Genomic DNA, 21,965 nt, shown 5'->3' on the forward strand with positions numbered 1-21,965 from the left:
TTACATCCACTGTATTGATACTTCTGTGACTATACATCATAGACATTAAACCGGTGCAGAGAAACTATGTTACAGCCTATGACACTGATGAGTTATAGATTTTGGTTTTAGATTGTGATTTTTGGGGGGATGGTCAAATATAATCTATAATAATTTAATTGACATGAAGTATGTGCTACAAACTGTCTGTTTCCTAAACTTCCTCAAAGTAGTAGTATGGGCTATGTGTACTTTTTTATGTGGTTATTCCATTAGCAACAGGATTATCAGTAATTGATCTTAAAAAATATGTTGTAAGTATGTTGAGTTAAACCAATATATCCAGCTACTTTTCTTAATTTTTTGTTTGTTTTGCTCTTTGCCTTCAAGCTGGCTGTAGTTAAACCTTTACTCAAAAAGCATCTCTAGACCCAGCAGTCTTAGCTAATTATAGGCCAATCTCCAACCTTCCTTTCATATCAAACATCCTTGAAAGAGTAGTTGTCAAACAGCTAACAGATCATCTGCAGAGGCTTATTTGAAGAGTTTCAGTCAGGTTTCAGAGCTCAGCACAGAAACAGCTTTAGTGAAGGTTACAAATGATCTTCTTATGGCCTCTGACAGTGGACTCATCTCTGTGCTTGTCCTGCTAGACCTCAGTGCAGCGTTCGATACTGTCGACCATAATATCCTATTAGAGCGATTAGAACATGCTGTAGGTATTACAGGTACTGTGCTGCAGTGGTTTGTATCATATCTATCTAATAGACTCCAGTTTGTGCATGTAAATGGAGAGTCCTCTTCACACATTGAGGTTAATTATGGAGTTCCACAGGGTTCAGTGCTAGGACCAATTCTGTTTACATTATACATGCTTCCCTTAGGCAGCATCATTAGAAGACATAGCATACATTTACACTGCTATGCAGATGACACCCAGCTCTATCTGTCCATGAAGCCAGATAACACACACCAATGAGTTAAACTGAATGTCTTAAAGATGTAAAGCCCTGGATGACCTGCTTCTAAATTCAGATAAAACTGAAGTTTTTGTACTCTATAGCTAGGGCAGGATTAAGTGATCCTGAATTCTCCCTTAGTTACACTGCAGTGCATCTAGGCTGCTTGGGGATTCCCCTTACTACGTGTTTACACACCTTTCTGCATTTAATTATTAGTTATTATTAATCGCTGGCTCTGTTCCACAGTGTGTCTTTGTCCCATCTTCCTTTTCCTAGCCCCAACTGGTCGCAGCAGATGGCCATCCATTCCTGAGTCTGGTTCTGCTGGATGTTTCTTCCTGTTAAAAGGAAGTTTTTCCTTCCCACTGTTGCCAAAATGCTTGCTCATAGGGGTTCATGTGATTGTTGGAGTTTTCTCTGTTTTCTTTCAATTACTGTAGGGTCTTTACCTTAAGATATAAAGCACCTTGAGCCATGATTAAATGAGATAATTAAGATATAACAGTCAGTGACATTGGTTTTAAAGTTTCTCATGAAGTTTTTGTGAAGTGCTTTTTTCAACTAAGGAGCTTGGAAAGAAAAGCGTCTGGACTTCTTTAACTTGCTTGAAGACGTTTCACCTCTCATCCGAGAAGCTTCTTCAGTTCTAAGGTCAAATGGTGGAGAGTCCCAGATATAAACCTAGTGGGAGTTTCCCCTCAAGAGGGACAAAGGACCCTCTAATGAATTCAGTCAGTCAGGAAAAATCACAAAAAACAAACAACGGTTATGATTATTTTAATACTTATTAGGAAGGGTTTTTTTGCATTCCTCACAAATATTTGCTTCTGCAGGTGTTCAAGTTGGGCATGATACTACCTTACACATAACAGTTATTATTAACAATAATAGTTAATATTTTCCAAATAGAAATAAAGATTTAATACTGGTATCAAAACTTAAAACTTTGATCTGGACTGTGTGTCTGTATCAGTGCAGTACAGACCAGAGGGACATGGTCTCTAAGGAATCTCAATAACCTTGCTTTAGATCAAAAGAACACTTGATGGGACATCAAAATTCTTGAGGGATACAAAATTAAAGCCCATGAATGAATACTAAAGTGTCAAAGAGGAAAACTGGATTAACCTCCTAAGACCCGAACTCTTCCATGACATGCATTATTAATTTCTCTTTGATATTTGGGCTGATTGGGACCTGATGAATATAAAAACAAAGAATTACCAGATTTTTCTTTTTTACCTAATTTTTGCCACATATGAGGATATTCATTTAAAATTTCGATAGAAGAGTAGCAGTATAGTGTCCTCGTAAGTGGATATCAGGCCCTTGTAGAGCAAGATTTAGTATTTTGGTCTAAATAACCCAAAATGTGATGTCCACATATGTGGACGCCAGGTCCTAGGAGGTTAAATGTCAGATGTTTGAAGTCTGACTAAAACAGAAACATTTTCATGACTAAACTGAATCTTAAACCAAAGTCATATACCAAAAGTTTCAGTTTGGAAACGCATCTGTTTGTAGTTGTTCAGTAACTGAAGAGCCATTGTTGGTTATGACATAGCAGATTGTAAATCTAACATCAGAAAGATCTTTAAAACTTACAAGGTTAACCTGCAGTAATAATATGTCAAGATGGTAAAAAGAGATAAACAGAAAGAGAAAGATGAGTTGTGTCCATGAGGGGGGAAAAGGTACAGACATGACTGAAGAGGGTTCAGTGAAGACATATAGAGACAGTGACCAAGTGTAATAGAGAAAGAATAGAACAGCGCACATCACTGAGGATGTTTGTCAGCCATGGCTGCTCAGCAGGTGCCCTCATCAGACACAGGGCTCTTTCAGCTCTGTCCAGCATCAGTATGCATCACATCAGCCTAGTGCGCTCACTCCCTTACTCATGACTCCACACTCGCAACCCACAATACATCACTGGCTGGACAAAGCTGAAAGGATAGACAGACGGCCTGATAGCACAAGTCCAGAGAGTTGAGCTCAGGAATGTGGTCATACAACGCAAACCGTATGAAATGTCTCACTTATGTACAGATTAGAGATGGATGGATCCGATATTACGTATCGGTATCGGTCCGATACTGACGTAAATTACTGGATCGGATATCGGAGAAAAATAAAAAATGTAATCCGATCCATTAAATATCAAAAAAGCATCTCACAAAACTTGCAACACCACGTAACTCGGCTCACAACCGTAGCACATCGGAGCAGTGTGGTCACGTGATAGAGCGGCTGTGTGTATTTGTAGTCTCGCTACCAAACCAGCATTTCATCTCCGAGGAAGTTATCCCAGAGAGAAGTAATGCAAGTGTGTAAGTTCATCTCTGAATGTTTGTAAAGCATTCCCACGTTAAGCTTAATAACCGATATATGGAGCGACTGCCTCTCTCTCAGGAGAGAGAGAGGCATATATATATATGTGTATATATATATATATATATATATATATATATATATATATATATAAAACACCCAGCACGCCCCTGCGGGCGGTTTATCCTTCAAGCTCGGGTCCTCTACCAGAGGCCTGGGAGCTTGAGGGTCCTGCGTTGTATCTTAGCTGTTCCCAGGACTGCGCTCTTCTGGACAGAGATCTCCGATGTTATTCCCGGGATCTGCTGGAGCCACTCGTCTAGTTTGGGAGTCACCGCACCTAGTGCTCCGATTACCACGGGGACATATATATATATATATATATATATATATATATATATATATATATATAAAACAAAGAGAGGGAAGGTAGTCAGAACTGAGGGGATTGAACTACCAGAAGGCAACATTGCAGACATAGCGGACAGTTACAAGTACTTGGGGATCCCACAGGCAAATGGGAACCATGAAGAGGCCGCTAGAAAGGCTGCAACCACCAAGTACCTGCAGAGGGTCAGGCAAGTCCTGAGGAGTCAGCTGAATGGTAAGAACAAGATCCGGGCCATCAACACGTACGCCCTGCCCGTGATCAGGTACCCTGTTGGGGTAATAGGCTGGCCAAAGGAGGAGATAGAAGCCACTGATATAAAGACAAGAAAGCTCCTTACCATGCATGGAGGGTTTCACCCCAAGTCCAGCACCCTGAGGCTGTACGCTAAGCGGAAGGAAGGGGGCCGGGGACTGGTGAGTGTCAGCACCACAGTCCAGGATGAGACAACGAACATCCAAGAATACATTGGGAAGATGGCCCCAACTGACCGAGTGCTCAGTGAATACCTCAGGCAGCAGAAACCCAAGAAAGAGGAGGGAGACGAGGAACCATCATGGAAGGACAGGCCCCTGCACGGTATGTACCACCGGCAGATAGAGGAGGTGGCTGATATCCAGAAATCCTACCAGTGGCTGGACAAAGCTGGACTGAAAGACAGCACAGAGGCACTAATCATGGCAGCACAAGAACAAGCTCTGAGCACAAGATCCATAGAGGCTGGGGTCTATCACACCAGGCAAGACCCCAGGTGCAGGCTGTGTAAAGATGCCCCAGAGACAATCCAGCACATAACAGCAGGGTGCAAGATGCTAGCAGGCAAGGCATACATGGAACGCCATAACCAAGTGGCCGGCATAGTGTACAGGAACATCTGTGCCGAGTATAACCTGGAAGTCCCGAGGTCAAAATGGGAGATGCCCCCAAGGGTGGTGGAGAATGACCGAGCTAAGATCCTGTGGGACTTCCAGATACAGACGGACAAAATGGTGGTGGCTAACCAACCGGACATAGTGGTGGTAGACAAACAGAAGAAGACGGCCGTAGTGATCGATGTAGCGGTTCCGAATGACAGCAATATCAGGAAGAAGGAACACGAGAAGCTGGAGAAATACCAAGGGCTCAGAGAAGAGCTCGAGAGGATGTGGAGGGTGAAGGTAACGGTGGTCCCCGTGGTAATCGGAGCACTAGGTGCGGTGACTCCCAAGCTAGGTGAGTGGCTCCAGCAGATCCCGGGAACAACATCGGAGATCTCTGTCCAGAAGAGCGCAGTCCTGGGAACAGCTAAGATACTGCGCAGGACCCTCAAGCTCCCAGGCCTCTGGTAGAGGACCTGAGCTTGATATATATCATCCACAACACTACACACTAACTACACAAGACAACACATTAAGTACACACTCCAAACACGCTAAACGTCACAAATCTCTCACATCTCAAAACTCTCTCTCTCTCTCCGTCACTCCTAAAACTTCCCCCTCTTCCTAAACAACCAAATGTCATGGTGCCATATCATTTTTTGATTGGTTGACATTTTTCCACCAACACGAAAGGGCTGATTTTTGTTTGTTTTTTAATTTTTTTGGTCATATGCAGAGAGTGCTCGCTGCGCTGTCCTTAGACGTTAAACATGACGAAACTATTGAGAAAAAAACGCGTATATATCGTTTATCATGACTCTGGTTTTACCTCAGCCAAACAGCAGCATTCATGCGATTGTTTTGCCGCCTTATCTCGTGTTGTGCCAAAAAGTTATCGCCCAGATTACTTACAGCTACTTCCGTGCAACTGATATAAGATGCAGTAAGCTGAAGACAGCTTCAGCCGCCTGTTTGTTGAAAAATAGTAACACGACCGCACCGCATTTTCTTGTTAGTAACGGTAACGGCGTTGTAACGATAGGAATAGTAATTATTTAGATTACTCGTTACTGAAAAAGGTAACGTCGTTACTTGTGCAGAGCATTATTAAATCTGCCCTGTGGGCTCCGTTATTATTGAGGTCATACTCAAATAAGTATTTAGATTTTGTTTTAGAGCTCACATGGGAACCGCAATACAAAAGCAGACTGGGAATCAATATTTTTTTAAAGTTACCTGATGGGTTTGCAGTGTTTCCGATATTATAGTCAAACTTTAGAAATGTGTTCATAATGAAGTGCAGTCATCTACTTCAAATCACCTTCATGTAGTTTGTTGTTTGTTCTTCTCTCAGTTCTGTACTATACAATGTTGAAATGTCAAAATGCTTCAGTTAATGGGAAAGTTGATCAATTGCAACACTGATAACAAGTCCACACAGTCTGTTTTACTTTAATGTCTAACTGTTGTGTTAGGTATATTTTGTATAACTCCCTACAGCTAGATTTAGGAGGACTGGGAAAGTACTAACTCTTGTCTCACTCTTTTTGTTTTGTTTAATTAATGGGGCTTAGAAAGATCGAAAGTCTCTTAGATTATTTTCTGAATCTTACACGACATAAAAATCACTTTAGTAAATATCTAGCATTTCATGGCATACAGGAAAAAAACATTTACACAATTACTGTGTAATTCCAATCCATGGATGTCGGGATCTGGTAGGTCAGCTGTAACATTCTTAAATTCAGTCTGACATTTGATCACGTTGCTCGGTTATAGTTGAATAATGTAAACTTACCACTGTGATGAAATCGCCTTAGAAACAAGTTACAACTCAAACATGCATGTGTGACCAATGTGCTTTGCTACTTAAACAAAAAGCATAATGTATATCCTAACAGTATGGTAGCCATAGTCACACGCTCTGACAGCTTGCAGTTTGTAACCTGAGATCTCTGTTGCTGATCCTCAGAAAACTCCACAGATGTGAAGTTGGCATGCTACATTTTGATAGGAGTTGGAGCTTTCCCCATTCTCATAAGCTTCTTCGGTTGCTTGGGGGCCATTTATGAGGTCCGCTCTCTGCTGAGCCTGGTGAGTATGTGTGTGTACCGTCCCCATTTAGACATGATAATGAAAAAATATAAATGATGTAAAGGTTTTCCTGTCAATAGTTAACTTTTGCATCCTTACTGAAGACTAGTGGTGCAACGGATCAAAAATCTCACGGTTCGGATCGGATCACGGTTTTAAGTCATGGATCGGATCAATTTTCGGATCAGCAAACTTAACATAACTTATTAACTTATTTAAGTATTTTTTGCCTATTAAAAACATTCAACTCAAGACTCAATCCATGCAATACAGTACAGGGCTTTGTATCTACCACTCCGCTGTGATATAATGAGCGGTCACGGTCACGTAGCTTTCCGTTGCCCTGGAGGTCCACCCATTTGTAGTTAGGGCAACAGAAGATGCCTGGGACAGTTCAGCCATAACTTTAAACTTCTCCTGCTCATACATGCTTGGAACGATCTTGTCACGGAAGTGGACGCACAACGAGATATCATAGCGTGGCTCAAGCACGTTCATCACCGTTTAAACCCCTTGTTTTGCACAACAGAATACGGCCTCCCGTCTGCAGCTAAGACCCCAGTAGCTTCTGTAACAGCTTTAGCCCGGTCGGACTGGGCAGCAAAGGGCTGCTTAAATGCCGCAACCTCCTCTGCTCCTCCACTTGGACCGCTGGCGCAACCGCTTGACAGACCCACCACGCGCACCATACACATACTTTTTTTCCTTCGTTTTTGAATCTTCGGATCACGTGCGTACCGAACCGTGGAGTGGGATCGGTTCGGATTATGAATCAACCGTGATCCGTTGCACCACTACTGAAGACCATTAGCTGTGTTACTTTAAGAGCTTATTCAACTACTGCATGTTTTGGAAAGAACAGTTCAGCTAATCGCAGTACTTTAAGTCCAGAAGATTTCCACAACAATAAAAGTGTGTACGAGTTCACACAGAGAAACACATCAAACGATATGTTGACAATTCACCTGGAAGGGAGGTTCCATCACCTGGAGAGAAGTTCACATCAGTGTTTCCCAGAGTTCAAATAGAAGACACAACTTGGCATTAGCTATTGAGAGGAGATTGTGCATCACACCCTTGTGGAGTAATAGCTGCAAATACATTACTGAGGGAGACAAGGTAGAAGATAGCTGAAGAGAAACAAACAGAAAGGACATCAAAACAGTGAGATCTGGACTTTGGTATCTGCACGTGCGCTTACCAAACTATCTACCAACTTCCATTCTATCCAATATCATCATTCAGCAGCTACACCCAGGCCAGAGTAAGGCTAAACCTGGGTTAGTGTCTTGCATACTTGAAACATGCCACCGTATTTTCCAGTGAGCACTTGTGCCCTTTTATCAGTACCGTTGTTATCCAGTGTTCAGCAGTCCACTGTAAATTTTTGTGGCTTTTTTTCTAGCATCTCTACAATGTTTCTTCTAAGTGTTGTGAAAGTAGTGATTGAGGCTTCACACAGCCAATTCTTCTTGATGATAGGAGACTTTGTCAATAAGCAGACTTTGTACATCATTTATTTACAATACTGTCAAAAGTTTTTCCCCCTTCCTGATTTCTTTTTTTTTTTCCATCTATTTGTGATATTTAAATGTTTCAGATTATAAAACTAAATATATCTTATATATAAGACAAATATAACCTGAATAAATTCAAAATTGTCATTTCATTTATTAGGGGAAATAAATAGGGCCTCATTTGGTCAGTTATTCATCATTTGTGATTCAACAGTAAGAAAGAGACTGGGCAAAAAATGCTTTCACGTGAGAGTTCCAAGGCGAAAAGCGCTGCTGAGCAAAAAGAACACAAAAGTGTATTTGTCAAAAAAACATCTCGATCCCAACATTTTGGGGGAAAATATTCTCTGGACTGAAGGTTTGTGTCCTGTTACAACTGGTGTTACATCTGGTATCTGGTTACTAACACAGTGTTGCACAAAAAGAATATTATGCCAGAGTCAAACGTGGTGGTGGTAGTGTGGTGTTCTGCTTTGCAGCTTCAGGAGCTGGGTGACTTGTCATAATCGATGGAACCATGAGTTTTGGTCTCTACCAGAAAATTCTGAAGGAGAATGACAGGATGTTCAAGTGCTCTTGGGTTAGGATAATGAGTCAAAGCACACCAGCAGGTGTGAAGTTAGAATCTGGACTTGAATCAGCTTGAGATGCACTGGCAGGACTTTCAGCAAGCTGTTCATGTTTGAAAACCCCAGCAGGGCTGAATTAAAATAATTCTGCAAAGAGTGGGCCAGAATTCCTTCCCAATGATGTGAAACACACATTGCCAATTATCACAAATGCTTAATTTTAGTTTTTGTTGCCATTAAAAATCAAACATTTAAAACATGGTTGCATAGATGGATGGATCTGAAATTTAACAATATATTAAAAAAAAAAAAAACAGGAAGGAGGAAAAGACTTTTTATCTTCATATTCTGTTTTTTTAAAGTGAGCCACAGCGCTCTTAACTTAAAGAATGGCTGCCTCAGACCAACAAACAAACAGCTCTGAGCACAAAAGCTCTCTCTGAGCTCTCTTTTCTCTGTTGGCTCTTGACGGAGGCGGTCGCACTTTTCTCCTTCTCCCTCTCCCTTATCTTTCCTGCTTGGCTTCTCATCTTTTGTATAGTCTTGCTTATTCTCTGACCCTCAGAGAGTTTCTCAGTCTTGTTCTCTAAAACCTAAAGAATTATGGATTTGATCAACTGGTCCCGTAACGGAATTGACACCTTCCTGGGCTTGGGAGAGCCCGAGTGTCCTGCGGAGACGTTTGCTGCCGGATACTGGATGGTCGGTTGCGTCGTGTGTCTGGTGACGCTCTCGATGGAGGACATTGAACGACATCTACCAATTCGGAACCATGATAACAGAGTTCTGGCTGATTGGAGCTGGCTCGGACCCGGCTTATCGAAGAACAAGAAGCGGCTACAGCTGTTTAAAATCCCACAAGGCTGGCCGACATGACAGACGGTTGGCAGGACTGTGAGTGCTCAGACTGTGTTTTGAACGCAATATAGATAAGATCTTGGAGAAGAACAAAAAGAATTGAGAGAATTGGTGACCAGTGACGGACATTAGACCAATTGTAAAAATTGGATGCAGTTGTTTGCACTAAACCCAATCATTGTAAAATATCCTGTAAAATAGTCAGATGTCTATTCATATTAATGTACAGAATTCACCTGCTTGCTGCTACTACTGCACATTCACCCAGTGTATATACTATATATATATATATATATATATATATATAATGTTCTTCCTCTACATTTCACTGTGTGCATGTGACAAATAAAGAACCTTGAACCTTGAACTTGAACTTGAACTCATTCATCTTCACTCATGCAGCTATCCCACTGGCGCCAGCTGAAGGCCTGCCAAGGTCTAAGCTGACTGGAACAACAAAAATCTCCATGATAACAGGATTGTTGTCAGGACTCTTTGTTCCTCCTTTAAGGCCGTCCGCGTTGATCGAAGATTGTTGACTTTTGCTTAACCGGGTGAAGGGACACTTTCTCTCTTTTTCTGTTCTCAAACTGATCTCCCTGTTGGAGCTCAGTCTGGGGGGAGTTCTTTCTTCTCCTCGTCTTTCCTCGTGTGTTTCCTTTGCTATACCTCTGTGACCTGTCTTCCCCATGTGATGTTTGTGTAATGTATGTATGGTCGGAGGGTAAGATGGCGCTGGCACGGCTGGCAGCCTGGGGAAAACTGCATTTGGATATGGAGTTTATTTGCTGCTCTCCCTCTTGACAACAGTAAAACATAATAGAGGGATATGCTTGTGTATGTACCACTAACTAACATATAGAGGTGGGTCTGACTGTTCAATTTCAATTTAATTCAATTCAGTTTTATTTATACAGCTGTTCACATGCCCCTAAATTTTTGTATTCACTGTTCTCTGTGATCCTCCTCAGTACTTCAGCGTCATCCTGCTCATCCTCATCACTCAGTTTGCAGCTGGTGCCCTCATCTACTTTCAGAAGGATGTGGTGAGTGATGGCATTTCAAATATTGCAAGCTTGAGTTCATCCACATGCTGTGATAAATGTACCCACCATGCAAAGAAAAAAATCTACAGTAGCAGTGTTCAGACTTAGTTATTTAGTTTGAGGTATTTCAGCCAGAAGTAAAACACAGTGAAAGCTTCATGGTTAAGAATAGTTTTTAAAGTGTTTACTATTTGTTTTTTCTTGGTTTATTTTGAGAGATGAGGGTTGAGGTTTTCTTTAGTTTATATCAACTGCAAAGTCAGTCCTTTTGCCAAATACGAGCTGGGTACTGGGTGTCAAAGCGTTTTATACTTTACGTTTTATACTTTTGCTCAGAGAGCCAGGAGATTGTGTTCACACAGACAAATGAAAGCAGAACACTAGAGCTGGGCGATAGAACGATAACGATATGTATCGCGATATAACTTTTACTCGATAGAGAAATTAAGCTATCGCGATAAACTTCGCCGCTCTTGTCCTCAAAAAAAAAAAAAAAGGTCAGCCAATCCAAATTAAGTAGCGCAGAGCCGAACCAATCACAGCCGCAGCGTCACGTCGCGTGACTTGTTACGTACAGCACAAGTGCCAAGCCACACGTGTGTTTGTTTGGGAAGCAGCCAGCGGGTAATGGAGCCAGCGCGTAATGGAGGAAATGAGTGTGCCGACTAGAAAAATCAACCGAGCGTGACCGAAGAGAAAACCGATGATGGTTCCAATGCCGGAGAGATTGTCGAACGGAAGAGCCATAGAAGTTCCGTAGTGTGAAGGTATTTCGGCTATTTCAAGTCTGACAAAAACAGAGTAGCGTGCACTGTAAATTGTGCCGAAAGCAAGTCTGGAAATACAATAAACTGGTGCATGCGTCACACTGTGCGCCACGTTATTGTTTCGGTGAAATGAATTTCTACAATACTGTTAATTCTACTCTCTGCAGTGTTTAAATGCTTACATATACACACAGTTACTGTCCCTCCACACATACGACTCGGTTCTGCTTCTATGCCCCAGCTTTGTTTACTTTTTCCCACCGAGGCTTCTAGACTTCTGATTGGCCAACATTTCTGCACGGTTAGGAATCTAGCGCCACCTGCTGCTTTGGCATGTTCATAGCAGCGTTTTCCTTCATTTCTGCCTTTATGTGTGGACGGGATTATTTTTTAAAACGAAAACGGAAAATCTCCGTTTTCAAAAATACCCGTGTACGTGTGGACGTAGCCTCAGTCTCTGACTGGAAGCGCTAATTCGTCATTCGGCTTTTGTCAGACTAAAGTAACTGTTAAAACTGTTTGAAAAGCTAAGCTATACAACAAGGAGAGATTGAGAATTTCCTTTTAGTTCTCAGTTTATTTGATATTGACAAAAGTTAGTCAGTTTTGTCTGTTCTTCTGTAACACAAACTAAGATTTATTTTTAGAATTAATATTTTGTTTCTAAGTGGAATTGACAATTTAGTCTGTTTCGTTTGTTCTATTTTGAAACTTAAACGCTTTAGCGGCTGCCTTTTGTGTAGTTTGCAATATTTGCCTTTATCTATCTGAAAAAGTCTCATGTTCCTTAAGTACATCTACCCTGTTGAACTTATTATGGGAAATAAATATTTAAATAAAAACAAGCTGCTGATTATTTCACATTTTACTTGTGAGCAACGGCACATTTAAATCTTACAAATATAGTTATTTGGCTTATATCGTGATAGATATCGTTATCGCCTGAAATGAAAAAAACATATCGTGATATGAAAAAATCTCATATCGCCCAGCTCTACAGAACACTACAAGAAAAAGGACGTCAGCTTTTACTGTATCTGAACTTCTGTTGGAAGGTCTTCTCAGCCACTGTCTGCTGCTCAAGTCCAGGCCAAACCTCCTTCCTGCTATGAGTTATTTCAGTCATTGGTCCAACAATAAATGCTTAGCTGATGTGAAGTGTTAAATAATGGCATACAAATACTTTGTTACTGTACTTTGAATTTTCACGTATCTCTGCTTTAACTGAGTAGTTCTCTTTATATTGACTCCCTACATTTTTGAACCAATATCTGTATTTCCTACTCTTTACATTTTCAGAACAGGCTCGTTAATTTTGATTTGACAGATTTAAGGCTTCAAACATCAAACCGATTTGATCCTAAACAGCAACACATGAAAGGCAGTGCTGTACGTGTAAATCCCAGAGGATGTCACATAACAGGAGGCAAAACCATGCACTATAGTTAGAGTTGAAAGTGGCTGAGAGTTTTGATTTTTTGGGGGATTTTTTTGTTTTTGTTTTTTGCACAATGCTGGCATGACTGCAGGTCATAAGCGGTATTTCCCGTCGCTTCGATCATAGTGGCCAGCCTTGTGGGGTTTTGACCAGCTGTAATCGCTTTCTTTAATCTTTGATAAGCCAGCGCCGAGCCAGCTCTGATCAGCAAGAACCCTGTTATCATGGTTCCAAATAGGTATAAATCTTCTATGTCCTCAATCGACAGTCCCGCCAGGAAAACGCTGTGCCAATGCTGCCACCCATCCATCGTTTATCCGGCAGGAAATGTCCCTCCAGGACAATCAGGCTCTCTCGAATCCTGGCTTCTCGTCGACAAAAGGGTGTCAATTGGGTTGAGGGACCAGTTAATCAAATCCATAATTCTTTAGGTTTTAGAGAACAAGATGGAGAAGCTCTCTGAGGTTCTCTCTTAAAGTTAGTTGAGACTAGAGAAGGACATGAGAAGCCAAGCAGGAAAGATAAGGTGAGGGACACGGGGAAAGATGCGACCGCCTCCGTCAGAGCCAAGAGTTTACTGGAGCTCACATTAGAAATGATCGTCAGTTATGAGTTGTTTTCCCCACACTGAGCCATTACAATCAGTTTTAGGGTTCCCCCACCTGCTGTATCCCACTTTAACCCTGTACTCATTTTCCTGTTTAGAAGCAAAGTCACCCTCTACAATGTAGGCAACAGAAAATAGATTTTAGATTTTAATAGATTTCCTTCTTTTTCTCTGCTCATTTCTATTTAATTGGTTCAAGCTGAGGACAATTAGAATAAAAAACTCTGACTAAAATAAAGTTTGTATTCCCACTTGCTATTTTGTTATTACATTAACATAACAGGTTCAGTTAACTTTACACAAATAAGCTGTTTAAAAAAAACATCCTCGAAAGAGTTACTTTTTTACTTTGAGTGCATTTCATTCAGTACTTCAACATTTACTGGAGTACTTTTTAGGTATCTGTACTTCTACTTAAGTGCAGAATTTTTGTACTTTTGCTACCTCTGCAGTTCAGTCTCTACAGACGTTGTTTTGGCTGGTGATTTATTCTTCCTCATAATCTTTATGTATCAGACTTGAACTAACTTCACATCTTGGGAGTTTGTAGTCATCGGGTGACTGAAGCCTATCCCAGCTGCCATATAGTGACAGACAGGGTTCAAACTGGACAGATCACCAATCTGACACAGAGAGACAGGCAACCACTCACATTCACACCTATGGGCAATTAAGAATCACCAATTAACCTAACCCCACAGGGTGTAGGTGTAGATAGCCTGGATCTTGTTCTTTTGCCTGGTCCTCTGCAGGTACTTGGTGACTGCAGCTTTCCTAGGGGGAGCTTCATGGTTCCCATTTGCCTGTGGGAACATGTAGCTGTCCTCAATGTCTGCAATGTTCAGTTCCATTCAATTTTATTTATGTAGCGCCAAATCACAACAACAGTCACCTCAAGGCGCTTTATGTTGCCTTCTGCTAGTTCGATCCCCTCAATTCTGACTACCTTCCCTCTCTTTGTTATCATCCAAGTACACTTCTCCAGTCCGAATGACATTGCAATGTCGTTGCGGTATATCCTGGTGGTGTGGATCAGCGAATCCATGTCTCTCTCTTGGCATACAGCTTTTTGTCATCCAGGAAGCCGGTGGCTGACAACTGCTCCGAAGTCAGTATCCGTAGTCAGTCTTGTCAGTGACCTCACTGAGGGGGTTGAGGCCTATGCAGAACAGCAGTGGGGACAGAGCATCTCCTTGGTAGATCCCGCACTTGATGGTGACTTGTGCTATGGGCTTGAGGTTGGCCTCCAGTGTTGTCCGCCACATCCCCATTGAGTTCCTGATGAATTCTCTTAGGGTTCTTCTGCTCTTGTATAGGTCATTCCAGGATCCAGGTGTGGGGCATCGAGTCATAGGCCTTCTTGTCACAATCCAGGCAGTGCACAGGTTGGTCAGTCTGGTTTTGCAGTCTTGGGTAACTGCTCGGTCTACCAGTTGCTGGTGTTTCGCGCCTCTGGTATTCTTGCCATTTCCTTTCTATGCCCCGCTCACGTATTGAGCCATGTGCCTGTTCATCTTAGCCACTATGATGCCTGACAGGAGCTTCCATGTGGTGCTGAAGCAGGTTATTGAGACTGGTAGTTGGATGGGACCGGTCCTTTCTGGGGGTCCTTGAGGATCAGGACTGTCCGGTCTTCAGTTGGCCTTTTTCGATGTCTCTGATCAACTAGCAGCAGGTTCATTTGTGCTGGCAGACGCTCGTAGGGTGCAGGAGCAAAACTGTATTCTGTTAGCAAAGAGTGTAAACTAATATAAATTCTGGTGAAAAGTTTGGATGCAAATGTCTGCTGTTCAGCCTGAACAAAAAAAAGAGGCTTATTTTGAGATAAAACATCTGCTGACCTGAAGAAGCTGACTGCTCCTACAGTCCTTCTCTTTTTTCTTTTGTCTTTTTGCATTCATAAACTTTTTGAACTTGTGTAAAATAAGTATAGCTATGTTTTCCAATTATTCTCAGAAGAACCTTTTTTGTACTTTCTTGCAAATGAACTGCAATATTTCTAAGAAAGACCTACACAATATGTTAGTCATCATATTATAAATGAAGATAAGATAAGATAAGATAAGATAACCTTTATTAGTCCCACACGTGGGAAATTTGTTTTGTCACAGCAGGAAGTGGACAGTGCAAAAGTTATGAGGCAAAAATTAGAATACAATAAGAATAAATACAGTACACAGCTGTACAGAATAGAATAAAATAAAATACTATATACAGTAGAATAAAATAAAATAAATATACAATAAGATAAAAATAGAATACAAATACAAATACTATATACAACTGAGTAAAAATACAACGATGGGCTGTAAATATTGTTGTTATGATTGACAAAAACTCACATAGTCCTTCTAATTAATAAGATTTAAAACATGCCACATTGAGAAATTTTTATTTTACTTAGCGTCTGGCATAGCATGTAGTGAGGGCGTTTTAATTTAGTTCATTTGAATGGTATCCATCCAACAATATATTCACAAAAAGAAGACACAAAAGAGACACATTGGCTCAAACATGGATACAGTGTGGGCATATTACGCTGCCTATATGTTTATGGTAATACATGTTTCACCAACTCTGGCAGCCTGCTGTCTTTCAGGTCAACGAGCAGATCTCCAAGGTCATCACTAAGGTACTGGACAAATACTCTGGGAACAGTTCAATCACAGAGCAGGCCTGGGACTTCATCCAGACTAACGTGAGTTGGAAGCATGGACCTGAAATACAAACCCATCAATAAAAATATCTTCAGTGGTACAAAATGGCAGAAATGTCCTAGCTAGAAACTAGAAGCACAGGAAAGTCCATTTTTAACAGGGGGAATTTGATGCTTTACACTTTGTAACTATACAGTTAGACTTGTTCTTGTCAGCTGATGCTGGAAAATGCATTGAAAACCTAAATGAGACAAAGAAGACAAATTAACTTGAATTTACGTTTTCTAAAGAGACTAGGCAAGGCAAATTTATTTGTATAGCACAATTCAACAACAAGGTGATTCAAAGTGCTTTACAGAGACATTAGAAACAAAAACAAATAAAAAGCATGATTTAAAATTGATTAAAACAAGCAAACAAACAAAATTACTAATTAACAAACAAACAATCAAAACAGATAAAATCAGAAATAGATAAGATCAGTAGTTAAATGTAAGTTTTGAAATTTAAGCTTAAAGTGTGGATTTGGTGCTTTATTCAAATGCAGCTGAGAACAGGTGAGTCTTCAACCTGGATTTAAATAAACTGAGTGTTTCAGCTGATCTGAGGCTTTCTGGGAGTTTGTTCCAGATATAAGGAGCATAAAAGCTGAATGCAGCTTCTCCGTGTCTGGTTCTGACTCTGGGAACTGATAAAAGACCGGATCCAGATGACCTGAGGGATCTGGAAGGTTCATACTGGGTCAGGAGGTCACTGATGTATTTTGGTCCTAAACCATTCAGAGCTTTATAGACCAGCATCAGGACTTTAAAGTCTATCCTCTGACGGACAGGCAGCCAGTGTAAGGACCTCAGAGCTGGACTGATGTGGTCCACTTTTTTGGTCTTAGTGAGGACTCGAGCAGCAGAGTTCTGAATGAGCTGTAGTTGTCTGACTGATTTTTTAGGTAGACCTGTAAAGATGCTGTTACAGTAATCAAGCCTACTAAAGATGAATGCATGGACTAGTTTTTCCAGGTCCTGTTGAGACATCAGATCTTTTATCCTAATAAGAATCTGTCTGAAATATATTATAAAATTTATTTTGTACTCTGAGCAATAACAATCTTAATTTCCACTGAGCTCAGGAGGTAGAGCAGGGCATTGGAAGGGTGCTCAGGTAACGTAGTAAAGGGTTATAAAAGGACCAGTACTTTTGCCTTTTACCACTTCTCCATCAATGTGTTTCCAAAAGAAGGTAATGTAGCTTAAAATAGCTCTCTAGATTTCTCTTTTCAGCCAGTTTCTTCTGAAATAATCAGATTTCATTTTTATATGAACAGATTCTGTCACTTGTGACAAAATAGCTTTGCAGTCTTGATAAGCAAAAATGACTTAATATCAACCTTTAATTTTCAGTAATCTAAACCTCAGTTATTTTAATCAGCAGATTTCCTGAGTTTAAATTTTTGCACTGTTAGTGTGTAGTCACCTTATCTCAACACACTTACGATATAATGTTTAATATAAGATAGCTGCATGTTGTAAATACTCCATTTGACTGCATTGTGTGGATCTTAAAGGCTTCCAGACATCTGTAATCACAGAAAATTCTCACACTACATGAGAGCAAACTGAGCATTTAACTTGTCTAATCCTGGTTCACACCAGTGTTTTCCAAGTGAAACAGTAACTAGAACTAAGGTTTGTGTGATGTCAGAACCTCCCCGGCAACATGTTGACATTAACAGGAATTTCATTTCATTTCAAAATATGAAAGTAGATTAATAACATTTGTAAATAAAATACTTTGATATTTTCTTCAGAAATGTTTACATTGGTGTTAAATTGAAAAACATGAAATCAGGCCAAAAGTAGCTGTTCCAGAATGATATGTGTCAACCCCTTCATCAGCCGTGCCAGTCAAACGTCCTTGAGAGTAAAACATTGGCTGTTACAAATGAAACCTGTGCTTAACTCTCCCCATCTGTAGATGGAGTGTTGTGGCTGGATTGATCGTACAGATTGGAGTGGTAACATGGTCATCGTCAACAGCTCGCAGCTGCTGTTTCCCTGCTCCTGCCAGAACATCTCACTTATTTCTGGAAACTTCTCTGACAGTGGATTCTGTGAGGCTAAGACACCTGACTGGCCTGTATACGATGTGGTAAATGGTGTTTTCCGTTCATCTCACATACTTGCTGTCTCTTAGATGCATTTCCAGTCAATAAGGTTCTTGTCTTAATCAGGGATGTGCCGCCAGCGTGGAGAGGTGGCTCCTCACCAACATTGGGGTTGTGTTAGGCATTTGCCTTGGAGTGACTCTTCTTGAGGTACAACGTCATTAACTCTCATTCACCTATAACTAGCTGGGTTTCCATGAAAGTAGTTTACAGAAACAAACAATATGCAAAATAATACCTGTTACAGTTCAACGTCACTAAAGTGGCTTTTTTTGTGAAACCTTTGGATGTGTCTGGATTCTTTGTTAATCATAAAATGTTGTTAATTAAAGTCAAATACAATTTTAATAAAACAAGCAGCTGCACCTTCATGTCATTGTTGAACACACCGAGTAATCACTCAGTGAAGGCTGAGCAGTTCCTCTATTTACAGTGTTGTGACACAAAGCTCTGATGTTTTCTTTGCTCTCACACACTTTCATACACTTCTGTGGCGTTACGCTATGCAGAACTTTTTCACAAATTTCTGACAATTTTTTGTCACAAATATTTGTTTTGAAGAAGAAAAAAAAAGCAAAGTTCACCAACAATTATGTTCTTCGATGTAAAGTGAGTGGAATAAAGACTCTTTGTGTTATTAGTTTACTGTGTTTTTTAATGTTTGCTACTAAGAATAAGCTCATATCAGACTGGAGAAATCTTGGTAATTCCAATGTATTGAAACTGTAGATTGAGTTTGTTCAAGATGAACAATCTGAGTTGTTTATGAATAAATAACTTAAAAATGAGAAATTTCAAAGTGTCTTTCTCTGGTCAACAGCTGCTGGGGATGATCCTGTCCATCTGCCTGTGCAGGAACGTCCACATGGAGGATTATACCAAAGTGCCAAAATACTGAAGCTCAGCGGAGGAAGTTACATTACTGAACTCAAGAAACACACAAATAGGGAGCAAAGTATTTGGCGAAATTGTATCCAAGGGTAATAATGAAATATGTCTATTTTTTTCCTTAGATTTTATTCGATTTTATCCTCTAAGGCTTTTTGTCAGTCTGGTTTTATTTTAAAAACTTATAGTTTTGAACTTTGGATCAAAGCGCAAAGCTGAAAAATGCTGAGAGGACACTGGGTTAGAGGAGATTAATAAAGAAAGGTGTCATACTGGAGGATTTCTTTCCCTGCCAGTGTTGCTGGTTTCCACAGTGCCAACTTGCTGCTGCATGCTTTTAGTTTCCCTTGAAAATCTGAAAGTAAACCATCTGTGCATCTGTAATAGTGAAGTGAAAATGGATTCACCTTTCCTTTGGAGGCATTAATGAGCAAAATTAGCCATTGAAATTTCAAAATTTTAAAACTTTCCAGTTTGGCCATCATGTTCGTTTTAGGTAAACAGCTGTGAGAAATTCAACCAATGGAATCATTTCAGAGATTTTACCCTTTATGGTTAATCATTCCAATGCTTTTGACAATATACTGTAAAAGACTGAATTTCGAATGAAACACAAACTATTGTTAGCAAATCATTCACAAAAATATATATGCATGTATCTCACATGATGGCCATTTGAAAAAGAAAAAGAGAAAAAGGAATTCCTGTGTTTGTATCTACTTCTAATGATAAGATGCCTGCAGCACTGTAAAAATGTCGAGAAAAGCAAAGTTTTGACGACTCTGGAAAGTCCACTCGGTGGATGTTTTGTTTTATTTTTATATGCCAGTGTTTTGAGTTATTGTGTAAAGTTATAGTAGTTTGTCTGGAATTTAAGTGTTTATTTGTAAGAATTTGAGTCCCCAAAGTATTCCTTCCAGTATTTTCTATGGCAGCAGGTCTCTCCTTCAATTTTTAAACGATGTTCTTTCCCATTCTCCTAATTGCTTTTAAGTCTGAAAATAATAAAGGAAATAATAAGGTACTAAAAAGATACTTGTCTTCTAAAAGTGTTGCAGTTTACTATTGGCATTTTTAAACAAGCAAATAGAGCCTTTTTAGGTTGAAGTATGGAACCTTGTTTAATCCAGACGTTTGAGAAGAGTAGCACATTAATTGTAACCACTTGTGAACTGTGTGACATGATGGGACTATTTTTTAGCACGGATCCTTGGCATTCATTTGTGTACAATTTTAATTTCAAGCCAGTATGTGGTTTTCTCAGTGGCCTGTTTTTTGTTTTATTTTGTTTACAGTCGCATAAATACCATCCCATTAACCTTGTAATGGTTTCTAAGACACAAAAGGATACATCTGTTTAGAAGTACATGGCCTTCTTCAATTATAGCTTGTTGGTGTCATAAGTATGTACTCACAAATGGATTCATATTTCATTTTGCCAATAAACTGATTACAGTACTTCAGTGTGATTCCTTGTTGCTCACGATGTTGTTAATATATATATTTTAAATGTAGTGTAAATTTTTTTTCATGCTCTCTAAATGTCTCTAACTCAGAACTTCATCTCTGACAACATTGTTGTGGCTGTTGTTCTTAGATTAGACTGTTTATGCACCTACATAAGTTTATCCTGCAGTCTAAAAGACTGCATTCATTCTAATGACCAGCAGGGGGCGTCTCCTGATTGCAAATAGGAGCAATCAGGAGAATAGGAAAACGGCCCTCGGCCAGTTTTTCCTACATGGTAAAAAAAAAATACAGTAGTAAATGAAAGAAATCTGTCAGCAAGACTCTTTGGTCTTAAATTATATGAAGTTAATGTGTAAAATTAACATAATCTATAGTTTAATAACTCAAAGTGCTTTATATAACATACCTCATCCTCCCATTCATTCAAGCAGCCTTTTATTTCTCTTCTCCTTAAGTGCTTTCTATAGCATACACGCTACAATGGATGGACTGGAGAAAAACTTGGGGTTAGCTGGAGCAGCCAGGGATTTAACAACTAATATTTTGATCAGTTGATGACCTGCTCTACCTCCTGAGGTACAACCAAGGCACCGTGTTTATCAGTCTCACGGCTTGTGCAAAGAACGCTTCCAGCATCCTGGTGGTTCTGCAGCTGATGCTCCTGTACCTCTTGCCAGGGGTGGTGGGGGTCTCTGATGATGGAGATAGCTCTGCGTATGCAGCACTGTTTGTAGATCTCCTCCAGAGACGAGAGAGGGACACCAACAATCCTCCTGGCAGTCTTAACAATCCTATTAAGTTGTCACTTCTCATTGGACAAACCAAGATGTCAAACTTTGTGTCAGGATGTTTTCAATGGTACAACCATTATGGTAAAACTGTTACAATTAAAAGCCATGAGGAATGGCCCATGGTCAAAGGAAACATTGATTTCACTTGAATCTCTTCCTTGTCCCTCTGTCTAGTTTCTTGCCGCATTAAGTACACCCTCCTCACCTATATAACAGCAATCTCCTGGAACTGCCAGGGTTTGGTACCAATCATTGCTGATACTGATGTTATTGCTGCAGTGGTTTTCACTGTTGCCTCACAGCAATAAGGTCCTGAGTTTGACTCCACTATCTATTTTCAGTTCTCTTTGCATGTCCATGTTTGCATGGGTTTCCTCAGGGTGCTTCTACATCCCGCTACAGTATAAAAACATGTCATTAATGGGGGTTATGTTTCTAAATTGGTTATTTGGTGATTCTAAATTGCCCATCGGTGTGAATGACTCTTGCATCATATTGGTGAACTATCCAGGGTGTACCTCACCTCTCGCCCTGTGGTAGATGGGATAGGCTCCAGTGCCCCCACAACTCGATGAGCAGAAG

The 21,965-nt window shown here is 40.3% G+C and overlaps 1 protein-coding gene across 2 annotated transcripts in view; it reads left to right on the forward strand.

Moving 5' to 3' along the window:
- LOC308398831 (CD82 antigen-like) overlaps nt 1-20,563 on the forward strand; it is a 49,443-nt gene extending 28,880 nt beyond the window's left edge. For both annotated transcript variants that reach the window (XM_080885662.1, XM_080885661.1), the window contains exons 4-9: nt 6,493-6,614; nt 10,530-10,604; nt 16,016-16,114; nt 18,045-18,218; nt 18,301-18,384; nt 19,055-20,563. In XM_080885662.1, the coding sequence (XP_080741788.1) occupies nt 6,493-6,614; nt 10,530-10,604; nt 16,016-16,114; nt 18,045-18,218; nt 18,301-18,384; nt 19,055-19,132 (632 nt within the window). In that variant the 3' untranslated portion in view covers nt 19,133-20,563. The remainder of the gene's footprint in view (nt 1-6,492; nt 6,615-10,529; nt 10,605-16,015; nt 16,115-18,044; nt 18,219-18,300; nt 18,385-19,054) is intronic.
- Nucleotides 20,564-21,965: the final 1,402 nt, after the last annotated feature.

This window comes from Rhamphochromis sp. 'chilingali', assembly GCF_963969265.1.
Source record: "Rhamphochromis sp. 'chilingali' genome assembly, chromosome: 6".
Lineage (NCBI taxonomy): Eukaryota > Metazoa > Chordata > Actinopteri > Cichliformes > Cichlidae > Rhamphochromis > Rhamphochromis sp. 'chilingali'.